Source organism: Lepidochelys kempii, chromosome 1, assembly GCF_965140265.1.
Source record: "Lepidochelys kempii isolate rLepKem1 chromosome 1, rLepKem1.hap2, whole genome shotgun sequence".
In the NCBI taxonomy this organism is placed as follows: domain Eukaryota; kingdom Metazoa; phylum Chordata; order Testudines; family Cheloniidae; genus Lepidochelys; species Lepidochelys kempii.
The window spans coordinates 347,722,399-347,733,530 of record NC_133256.1 but is presented as its reverse complement, the minus strand read 5'-3'; the positions used below and the strand labels follow the sequence as shown (position 1 = coordinate 347,733,530).

The following is an 11,132-nucleotide window of genomic DNA, read 5'->3' as shown; positions in this document are numbered from 1 at the left end:
ACCCAGGAAGGTGGAAGCCAGGTGAGCTGTGTGTCCTGCAGACAGGCTGCTCCCCCAGAGTCCTGCCTGGCTTCATAGGGAGCAGGCCCAGAGCATCACTCGGGGACACCAGGACTGTCCGACCCCAGGTTTGTGTACCAGGCACCCTGCTGTCTAGCTGCCAATACAGGCATGGGCTGGCTGGTCGGCCCGTGTCCTGCTCCGCTGGGGGTTTGGTACGTAGGGACACGTGCTTTGCATGATGCTCTACCCTGAGGCAAACGGCTTAAAACGTCTCCACAGGCGCTCGGCCGCAGCCAGAGCAGTCGGGGTCTGCGGAAACCCCGCCGAGCCCAGCGTCCAAGCAGGGGCCTGTCTCAAAGGAAGGGCTGTTGCCTGGCCTCTAAAACTGACCAGGCCAAAGCCGCGGGGAAGGGAACGTAGACACCGCTGTGCCTGCTGGGGCTTTTTCAGCCCCACTTGTTCAGTCAGGCAGCCGGTGCCGCAGCCGTGACAAACTCGGGGGGAAGCACCCCGCTGCTGAGGAGGTTACGGCCCAGCAGCTACAAATGGTAAAGAGGGGGCTAACCTGCCCGGCAGCTGCCAAGTCATTAACACTTCAGACTCCTGGCTGCAACTAACCCGGCTTCGGCTCCCTGGGGGCCTGGCTAGGCTGGGGAGCAGCAGGGCCCCGCCCCAGCCACTGTGCTGGAGCCCGAACCGGGGCGGTTTGGTCAGTTTCCGACGCGCACACGGCTGCAGGCGGTCGGCTGGGCCTGCACGCGCGCCCTGGCTGCTGAGGCAGGCAGAGAATCCGCCGGTCAAAGGCTGCCCGTGGTCCCGGCCGGCCAAGCCCCGGGCGGGCCCTTAGGCCTGGGCTTGCTACACTCTAGCTCCTCTCCCCCTGGGGGGGGGGGGGCGCGCGTTTCGGTGAGCGCAGGAGCTCTGGGCTGGGGGCTCAGCGTGTGCTTTTCCCTACGCTGAACGCTCATCGGGCCGGCTCCCTTCCTGTCCTCTCCCCCGGCCCCCATCAGAAGAAGCCTCACACACGCCCCGCGCACGCAGGCAAGTGGTTGCTTTTATTAACAGCTGAGCCCTTCCCTTGCCACATCTCTGTGCCAGGCCAGCTCCCGGGGCCGTGACGCCAGCTCCCGGACACTGTGAATGCAGCATCGCCTCTGGCTCAGCCGCGCCCGCGGGCTGGATCAGGCCCAACGGCCGGGCCTGTCCTTTCAGCAGGCCCCAGCACCTGCTGCCCACCCCCCAGGCAGAGTTCCCATAAATGCCCAGGGCTGTGGGTCTAACCCAGTCTCTTTCCTCCATGGCAGGCATGGCCTGGCCCTGCAGTGCTCTGGCAAGGTGGGGCCTGGCCCGCAGCCTAGCGTATTCCCAGCAGGCGATGGTGTGGGCCGGCCTCCACCCATCCCATGCAGGAAGAGCCCCCTCCCCCCAGCCCCTTTGGGGGCCACAGCTGGTAGCTGGGAGGTTGGGGGGCAGCCTGCGCTGACGGATCCGGCGGAGCATTGCCCTGTAGCTGAAGCAGTGGAGATCAGTTTGCCTCGTCTCCCCCTCCTTGGGGCTGGCGTGCACGGCCAGGCTCACACGGGCGCCCCTCAGGAGGGAGGGGAAGCGGGTGAGTGTCTGCGACGTGCCCACGTCCTCACTGCTGCATGCTGCTGGCCTGCATTGCCCAAGGGCCCGGGCCTGGCTCCAGGGTCGAGGCCGGGGGGGCCTGCAGGCTCTGCTGGTTTTGCCAGAGCTGATGCAGCTCCTTGAACTGCTCCACCATCTTGTCTTTCAGGTCCGGATGGGAGATCTGCAGGCGGATGCTGTCCGCCGACCAGGAGAGCTCCCCAGAGAACATCTCCAGCAGGATGCGGGCGGCCACTGGCACGACCTGGGTGGCAAACAAACAGCAGGCCGTAGCTAGCCCGCTCCCCTCTGCAGCCTGCTCACCCCTGCCCCTTCCCAGCCTCAACCCCTTGTCTGCCCCCACTTCCTGGAAGGATCCGGGGCTGAGTTACCCAGCCCCCGCTCGGGAGTCCCTGCTACAGTCCTGCTCCGAGCATGTTCCCTTCTCTCCGCTGAACCCTGCCGGGTAACAGCCTCCTCTTGCTGCTGCGTCTCCACCCCTTCCAGCAGGCCAGGGCTGCGATTAGGCAGTGTGAAAATCTCCGAGCTTGGCCCAGGGAGGGGAGGGACGGAGCGGTCGGCATGACCAGGGGGCCTGCTGAATGAGGGAGCAGCGAGGAATTGGTGACCGAGTGTCCCGTCCAAGTACTGATCGGTCACCCCACTCCCAGCCCGAGATGCTCTGGTGACCCCCTGCTCGGGAAGGGTATCGCACACACGCCTGGCCCTCAACTCCCCCTTCGCAAGCTGCAGGCGCCCCCTGGTCCCAACCACTCGGCCTTCTCTGGGCTGTTGCTGGGGGCCCATGTGGGTCTGCGGGTGCGTCCTCGTTCTAGCCTTGGCCTGCGTGCATGGAGTTCAGTGCAGTCCAGGGGCCCGGGGCGCTGGGCCATCAGGCACCCCAGCTTGGAAGGGCCATAGTTCCATGGCTGGCGTGTCCTGCTGCAGACTGGGAAGGAGCAAGGGCAGAGAGGGCGGAGGGTCCTTAACAGAGCCAAACCAGCAGACAGGACCGCAGCTGGGCCCTAGGCCCTGCTCCCAGGGGCGAGAGCGGGTGGGGGACCCCTTACCTGGACAGTGATAAGTTTCTTCTCCTTCGGCTTCTGGTCCGGCCACTCCTCTCCGAAGCAGAGGAAGATTTCGAAGGGGGGCGGCGTGCTGGTCTGCCCCTTCTGGAACAGGATGAGCCCTAGGGAGCCCCACAGGGAGACACAGCATGAGGGGCGGGGACCCCGTGGCATTTCTAATCCCCTCCGCCCCCCAGCATCTAGCAATCCCCCCCCCCGCCCCGCCCTCCCGCCGTGTGGGAGGGGCCAGGGCCAGGGCCAGAGGAGAGGGGCCCTAGGGGAATGGCAGCCAGGAAAGCTGGGGGCAGAGAAGCCACGTGGGGAGGCCAGGGCCGGGGCGCCAGGATGCGGAGGGACCCCTCCGCTCACCGTTGAGGAAGCTCTCCAGGCTGAAGAGTTTGATCTTCCTCTCGCGCTCGATGGGGTTGGGGCCGGCCCGCTCGCCGGCGCAGGGCCCCGTCCAGAAGACCTTACACTGACACAGCCGGACGGCGTAGATGTCCTGTCCCTGCAGCTCCAGGATCAGGCCCCGGTCCATGGCGTCCAGCAGCTGGTGGGTATAGAAGCGCTGCTTCTCGTGGGGGATGTGCTCGGTGCTCGGGAACCGCACCTGCTCCAGCGTCACGGGCCCGAAGAGGTCCACCTGTTCGTGCGTGGGTTCCAGGCTGCTGTGAAACAGCCGGCACCCGTGGGGGTTGCTGATGGTCAGGGAGCTGGCCTGCCGGCCGCGGTAATGGAACTTGATCTCCAGGTCGGTCACTGGCCGCGGGAAGAGCGAGACAAGCCCATTAGCCGGGGCAATCGGGGGGGGGGGGGCCCTGATAACCCTGTGCTACCGTCACGCCGCTACCTCCCCTCAGCCTCTCCCCCGGCCTGGTCACGGCGCTAGGTGCTGTCCGGAGGGAACGGCATGCAGCCCGCGCCCCGGGGAGCTCGCGCCCCAGACTAGAAGGGACAGGGCAAGGAAGCACCGATGGGGAGGGCAGCCCCAGGCAGAGCGGGTGGGCAGGGGGGTCTTACATGGCAGCATGTGCGGGCTGATGAGCAGGTCGGGGATGAACTGTTCCATGGGCTGCAGAGACACGTCCGCGGGGGGCAGGTTCTGCAGGCTGCCCGGCCCCCCCAGCGGCATGCTCCCGGTAGGGTTCTGGGCCGGCAGCTCCCCGGCGGTGAAGGCACCGACGGTGGGAGGCGGAGGTGCCGACACGTCCGGGTGCAGGAGTTCCTGGGTGCCCAGCGGCGGGAAGGACCCGTTCCCGCAGGCGTTGGGATACTGGACTTCCTGCTTCGGCCACACGTAGGAGGGGAGTGGCTCCACGCCCTGGCTGCCATCTGCAAGACAGCAAAACACCCTGGCTCAGGATCCCCTCGTCAGCCCAAGCCAGCCGCTGGCATCGCCAGCCATGCCGGCTCCAGCCCACGACACCCAACACCCAGGCCCTGGGGGCGGGCCAGCGGGCCGGGACCCCCTCGGCACACGGCTCCTGCTCTCCAGCAACCCTGGTGCAAGGGCCCTCACCCTAACGGAGAGCAAAGGAGGAAAACAACTGACCCTTCCGGATGGGAGCTGGTCCTTTAGTGCCCCACACGGGAGGGTGGATCGAGGGTAAAAGAGGGGCAGCCCCCAACCTGGAGTGGGATCTTGCTGTGCCAGCCAAGCCCCCAGGGCACTTTGGTAGCTGGGACTGTCTGCTTGGGGGACAGACCCAGCCCGTGACTGGGGAAGAGAGGGACCACCCTGTGTTTCTCCCCACAGCTTTCAGGCTCCCGTTGGAGTTGGGGCGGGGGGCATTGGAGGCTGCTGAGTGCATCGCTCTCCTCTGCCCCACCTTCCCTGATCGGCTGCAGGTGGCTCTGGGCACAGAGCAGGGGGAGCCCATGGGGCTGAGCCGGCAGGACCCCACACCAAGTCACAGCCCCTTCTCCTTCCCCTGTGGAGGCGGGGGTCCGGGCGAAGCAGGGGCGGAGGGGGCAGACTCAGGCATGAGGACGGCATAGGGAGAGGAAGGGCCTCAGAGCCCTATGGAATGCAGGGGGGTGCTCAGGGGTGACGAGACTCTGCACCAAGGGGTGCTGGCCCCGGGCAACTGGGCCGCAGTGACCCCGCCAATGGGCCGGGGCAAGGCCGAGAGACGCCCCGGCTGGCGTCCCGGCCCACGAGCTGGATGAGGTCGCCCTGCTCCATCACCATCCCCGGCCTCAGGCCACGCCGGCACCTGGCACCAGCCCCATCGCCTGCCGCAGGGCCTGGGCACTGCCCGAGCTTGCAGGGCATCCGAGGGAGGGAGGGGTTTAACCGGGGAGCAGAGTGGCTTTGTCCCCGGGGCTAAGTAGATGGAGGGAGCAGACCAGCCCTGCTAGCCCCGTCCCCAAGTTGCCAGGCACCCCGGCCGGCCCCCCAGCACTCACCCACTATCGTCAGCGTCGTCATTTTCTGCAGCTGTGAGAGAGACAGGAGGTGCTCGGTTACTGGGGGAGGGCGCCCAGGGGCCTGTGACAGACCCAGGGGAGGGGGCAGAGGAGGGGTGGCAACTTTCAAATCACACAAAACCTAACACCCCTGCCCCGCCCCCACTCACTCCATCCCCCCCCCGTCGCTTGCTCTCCCCCACCCTCACTCACTTTCACAGGGCTGAGAAAGGGGGTTGGGGTGAGGGTTCCGGCTGGGGGTGCGGGCTCTGGGGTGGGGCCAGGGATGAGGGGCTTGGGGTGCAGAAGGGGGCTCAGGCCTGGGGTAGGGTGTTGGGGTGCAGGAGGGGATGCGGGCTCCGGGAGGGGGCTCAGGGCGGGGGCAGGAGGGGATGCGGGCTCCGGGAGGGAGTTTGGGTGAGGGAGGGGGTTCAGGGCTGGGGCAGGGGATTGGGGTGTAGGAGGGGGTGCAGGCTCCAGGAGAGGGCTCAGGGCAGGGGCAGGGGGTTAAGGTGCAGGAGGGGGTGTGGGGTATGGGCTCCAGCCAGGGGGCGCTGACCTCAGGCAGCTCCCGGAAGCGGCCGGCATGTCCGGCTCCTTGGCAAAAGTGTGGACAGGTGGGTCTGCGCGCTGCCCACCCCTGCAGGCACCGCCCCCACAGCTCCCATTGGCTGTGGCTCCTGGCCCATGGGAGCTGCAAAGCCGGCCCTCAGGGTGGGGCCTCCCTGGCCACCCCGTGCCTAGGAGCTGGACATAGCAGCCGCTTCCGGGAGCCACATGGAGCCAGGGCTGGCAGGGAGCCTGCCTTAGCCCCGGAGCACCGCCAGCCGGACTTTTAACAGCCCGGTCAGCAGTGCTGACCGGAGCTGCCAGGGTCCCTTTTCGACTGAAGGTTCCAGTTGGAAACCGGACGCCTGGCAACACTAGGGCGTGCCCATGCAGCCGAAGGGATTCCCCCACCCCAGGGCCTCGTCAGCCAGCCCGTGGGCTAGCCGACGCAGCGCTGTTCAGCAGGTGGGGCAAGCGCAGCACTCTGCCCCGGGTTTTCAGGGGACACTCAATGGCAAGCTCCGGCAGCCTGCGAAGTGTGTAATGGCTAGTAGCCTTCTGGCCCTATTGCACCCACACTCACGCGCTGGCCAGCTCCACCAACCCCCTCACTCACTCACCTCCTCATCCTCCTCGCCCAGGCAGCAGGTGTGATCCTCCCCGGCCAGCGAGTCTACAATGGACACACGGGGGCGGTTAGCAAGCCACACGTGGGAGTCATGGGGCCTGTTAGTTGGGGGTGAGGCTGGAGTCACAGGGCCTGCTAGCTGGGCGGGATCATGGGGCCTGTTTTCTGGGCCGAGCGAGGGTGTCTGGGGTGCGTCACGGAACCTCTTAGCTGGGTTGTGGGGCGTGGGTCATGGGTCCTGTTTTTTGGAGGGCCTGGGGGGTGTCCAGGGGCCTGTTAGCTGAGTTGTGGGAGGTGGGTCAGAGGGTCTGTTTTCAGGGCGGGTTTGCTGGGTGGGCAGTCATGGGAGCTGTTAGCTGGGTGCTGCGAGTGTGTGGGGGTAGAGTTGCCAACTTTCTAGTCACACAAAACCCAACACCCTAGCTCCGCCCCTTCCCTGAGACCCCACCCCCCACTCATTACATTCCCCCTCCCTCAGTGGCTTGTTCTCCCCCACCCTCACTCACTTTCACTGGGCTGAGCCAGGGGGTTGGGGTGCGGGATGGGGTGCAGGCTCTAACTGGGGGTGCAGTCTCCAGGGTGGGGCCAGAAATGAGGGGGTCAGGGTGCGGGAAGAGGCTCAGGGCTGGGGCATGGAGTTGGGGAGCAGGAGGGGGTGAGGGCTCCAGCTGGGAGTGCAGGCTCTGGGGTGGGGCTAGGGATGAAGGGTTTGGGGTGCAGGAGGGGGCTCCAGGGTGGGGCCGATGGACTCAGAGTGTGGGAGGGGGCTGCAGGTTGAGGCATGGGGTTGGGGTGCAGGGGGCTGAGGGCTTGCGGGGGGGGGGTCACATGGGCTGTTAGCCGGGGTTTGGTGGGGAGTCATGGGGCCTGTTAGCTGGGTTGTCAGGGATGGGTCACGAGCCCTGTTTGCAGGGTGAGTTTGCTGGATGGGGTGTCATGGGGTCTGGTAGCTGAGTGAGGCGAGGGAAGGGGGGTCACGGGGCCTGGTAGCTGGGTTGCAGGGGCAGTGGGTCCCGGGGCCTGGTTTTTGGAGGGGGCTGGAGGTGTTGTGGGGCCTGTTTGTGGGGTTTTTGTTGGGTGGAGGCACAGGCAGCCCCCCCAAGCACTGAGGGGCTCACCAGGCAGCCCCTGCCTAAGCCTCTGCAGCTCTGAGGTGGGGCCGCCGAAGATGGGAAATAGGCCAGAGAAGCCCAGGCGGCGGGGGGGCAGGGAGGGTGTTATCCTCCCTGCCCCCCCCCTCAGAAAAGAGGACCCCAACCCTCATTTTTCCCAGCAGCCTCCTTTCCAGGTACCCTGCTTGCCCCCAGTTCCCCTCCTCCCCCAACCCAGTCCCCCCTTACCATAAGAACGGCCATATTGGGTCAGACTAAAGGTCCATCTAGCCCAGTATCCTGTCTACCGACAGTGGCCAATGGCAGAGGGAATACCCCAGAGGGAATGAACAGAACAGAGAATCATCAAGAGATCCATCCCCTGTCGCCCATTCCCAGCTTCTGGCAAACAGAGGCTAGGGACAGCATCCCTGCCCATCCTGGCTACTAGCCATTCATGGATCCATCTTCCATGAACTTATCTAGTTCTTTTTTGAACCCTGTTATGGTCTTGGCCTTCATAATATCCTCTGGCAAGGAGGTCCACAGATTGACTGTGCCTTGTGTGAAAAAATACTTTCTTTTGTTGTTTTAAACCTGCTGACTATTAATTTCATTTGGTGACCCCCCCAGTACATGTGTTATGAAATCACAGAATATCAGGGTTGGAAGGGATCTCAGGAGATCATCTAGTCCAACCCCTTGCTCAAAGCAGGACCAATCACCATTTTTTGTCCCAGATCAACTGAACAGTCCCCTCAAGGATTGAACTCACAACCCCGGAGACAGAGTAAATAACACTTCCTTATTTACTTTCTCCACACCAGTCATAATTTTATATCGTATCTCCCCTTAGTTGTCCCTGTTCCAAGCTGAAAAGTCCCAGTCTTATTAATCTCTCCTCCTACAGAAGCTGTTCCATTCCCCTAATCATTTTTGTTGCCCTTTTCTGAACCTTTTCCAATTCCAATATACCTTTTTTGAGATGGGGCGACCACATCTGCACGCAGTATTCAAGATGTGGGCGAACCATGGATTTATACAGAGGCAATATGATATTTTCAGTCTTATTATCTATCCTTTTCTTAATGATTCCCAACATTATGTTCGCTTTTTTGACAGCCGCTGCACATTGAGTGGATGTTTTCAGAGAATTAGCCACAGTGACTCCAAGATCTTTCTTGAGTGGTAACAGCTAATTTAGACCCCATCATTTTATAGGTATAGTTGGGATTATGTTTTCCAATGTGCATTACTTTGCATTTATCAACATTAAATTTCATCTGCCATTTTGTTGCCCAGTCACCCAGTTTTGAGAGATCCTTTTGCAGTTCTTCACAGTCTGCCTGGGACTTAACTATCTTGAGTAGTTTTGTATCACCTTCAAATTCTTCCACCTCACTGTTTACCCTTTTCCAGATCATTTATGAATATGTTGAACAGTACTGGCCACAGAACAGACCCCTGAGGGACACCACTATTTACCTCTCTCCATTCTGAAAACTGACCATTTATTCCTACCCTTCGTTTCCTATCTTTTAACCAGTTACCAATCCATGAGAGAACCTTCCCTCCTATCCCACGACAGCTTACTTTGCTCAAGAGCCTTTGGCGAGGGGCTTTCTGACAGTCTGAGTACACTCTATCCCCTGGATCCCCCTTGCCCGGGCTGCTGGTACCTCCGTTGGGCTGGTGGCCCTCGCACACCTCGTAGATCTTGTAGGGCTGCATGGGCGTGTCCTTTGTGCCGTCGTAGATCAGCTTGAACTCGCGGCTCTTGTTGAGGGCACAGCGCAGGTTGGCTTTCCATTTGGCTGGGTCCGGCTCATCTACACCTTCATTGTACTTGCCAGTCTCCTTGGCCCAGGCCTGGGAGGTTGGGATTCATGGGGTAGGGGGGTGGTCACAGACATAGGTCAAGCCCCAGCCCAGCCCCAGTGCTAGGAGCTCAGGAAATCCAAGCTTTCGCCTGTATGGTCAGTTGATTAAAGTTTCATTCCTGAGCTGCCATCGGCTGAGCGATGACAAGGGGCAGCCAGGGGGTGGCCTGGGGAGAAGGCAGCTCGGAGATGCTCTCCTGACACAACGTATAATTCACTGGCGGGCCAGCACCAGGGCCAGAGCCTGTGTCGGCTTCTGCAGTGACACCGGCTGGCATAAAATGCCACGGGCTTCCGGGCCTGGCTGACAGCAGCACATCACCCCTCGCAGCTGCGTCCACAGGGCAGTTCAAAAAGGGGTGCGGACATCACGCCTCCTGCTGCGAGGCTGGTACGATCGGCCCCGTTTCACAGGGGGGAAAACAGGCCTTTTCAAACACCTCAAGAGGCGGCTAACTGAGCGGCCTGGTGGCTAGTCCCATGCAGCTAGCAGGGTGCATTCTGGGACACCAGGGGGTTATGCCATCCCATGAACCTCCCATCCCAAGGGGGCAGAGGGACCCATAGCCTGCCCCAGTGCAGCAGCTCCTGGGAGTCCCAGTTGGGGTCACGTCGCATTGCGCGCATGACCAGCCAACCCCGTTCCTTACATGTCAGCTGGGTGCCATGTGCCCCAAAGGGTACCCCCAGCCCAGCCTGGCATCCCACAGGCCCCCTGGGCGGTCACCTTGAAAACGGTGTTCTCATCGTCCTGTGTGGGGACGTGCCGGGTGGCGTGGCGCCAGGGGATGCAGAAGAGCTTGCGCTCGGGGTTCACCCACTGCAAGCCTGGGTACTGGTTGCTGTTCACTTGGGCGATGAGCCAGGGCTTCAGGCGGATGCGACGGGGATGCGTGTTCATGGCGACTCACGGCCCGCAGGGCCACGCCGGCCACTAGCCTGCAGACAGAGAGAGGGAGAGTCTGTTACAGGGCCAGGTACCCAGGGGAGAGGGCAGAGCTAAGGGGGAAGGAATGAGGGGAGGGGGAAGGGCAGGGATAATAGTGGGGGGGAGGCAGAGTCCTCCCTTCCCCGTTCTTCACAGACCCCCAGATCTGTCAGGCTGGAAGGGACCTCAAGAGGTCACCAAATCCAGCCCTCTGCGCTGAGCCAGGACCAAGTAACCCTGGACCATCTCTGCTGGGGGTTTGTCCAGCCTGGTCTTCTTTCTTTATTCAAGTCAATTTTATTAAATCGCCCTGTGACTAAGGCGAAGATTTGGTCCCCGATATTTTTAGTAAAAGTCACGGACAGGTCACAGGCAATAAACAAAAATTCACGGAAGCCGTGACCTGTCCCTGATTTTTACTAAAAATATCCGTGACAAAATGGGGATCTGTGGGTGCCCACACCGCCTGCAACGGGGCAGCTGCACGGCGGCTAGGAGCTCCCACCGCGGACTGCGTGTCGGCACTCCAGGGTCCCCCACTGTCCATGGCTGGGAGCTGCTGGGGCCCCCGCCGCCTGCAGCAGCCAGGAGCTCTGGGGTGCCCCTGCTGCCTGTACTCCGGGAGCCCGCGGCGGCCGGGAGCTCAGGGGTTCCCCCACCACCCACGGCGTCCAGGAGCTGTAGGGTACCCCCACCGCCTGCAGCAAGCTTGGAGCTCCGGGGGCCGCTAGAGGTGATGGGGGTACCTTAAAGCTCCCTTTCCCGCGCGGGCAACAGGGGACCCTGCAGCTCCCCACCACTGCGGGCTGAAGTCCCAGAGGTCGCTGGAAGTCATGGATTCCGTGACTTCCGCAACCTCCGTGACTAAATCGTAGCCTTACCTATGACACGTCTGCTGCGAATACAAAAAGACAAACCTACAAATCTAAAGTAACCACATCTATATCCATGTTTCTCAACCTTTTCGAT

At 62.4% G+C, this 11,132-nt stretch overlaps 1 protein-coding gene across 3 annotated transcripts in view; it reads right to left on the bottom strand.

Annotated features, from left to right (window-relative positions):
* Window positions 1-1,037: 1,037 nt before the first annotated feature.
* Window positions 1,038-11,132, bottom strand: part of IRF5 (interferon regulatory factor 5) — a 38,631-nt gene continuing 28,536 nt past the window's right edge. For 2 of the 3 annotated variants that reach the window (XM_073328967.1, XM_073328966.1), the window contains 8 exons: window positions 9,963-10,174; window positions 9,035-9,224; window positions 6,257-6,309; window positions 5,088-5,118; window positions 3,699-4,010; window positions 3,048-3,437; window positions 2,682-2,800; window positions 1,038-1,876 (listed from right to left, as the gene is read on the bottom strand). In XM_073328967.1, coding sequence (XP_073185068.1) covers window positions 1,640-1,876; window positions 2,682-2,800; window positions 3,048-3,437; window positions 3,699-4,010; window positions 5,088-5,118; window positions 6,257-6,309; window positions 9,035-9,224; window positions 9,963-10,136 — 1,506 coding nt within the window. In that variant the 5' untranslated portion in view covers window positions 10,137-10,174 and the 3' untranslated portion in view covers window positions 1,038-1,639. Of the gene's footprint in view, window positions 1,877-2,681; window positions 2,801-3,047; window positions 3,438-3,698; window positions 4,011-5,087; window positions 5,119-6,256; window positions 6,310-9,034; window positions 9,225-9,962; window positions 10,175-11,132 lie in introns of those variants that run through there. The other variant, XM_073328968.1, reaches the window with a different exon arrangement.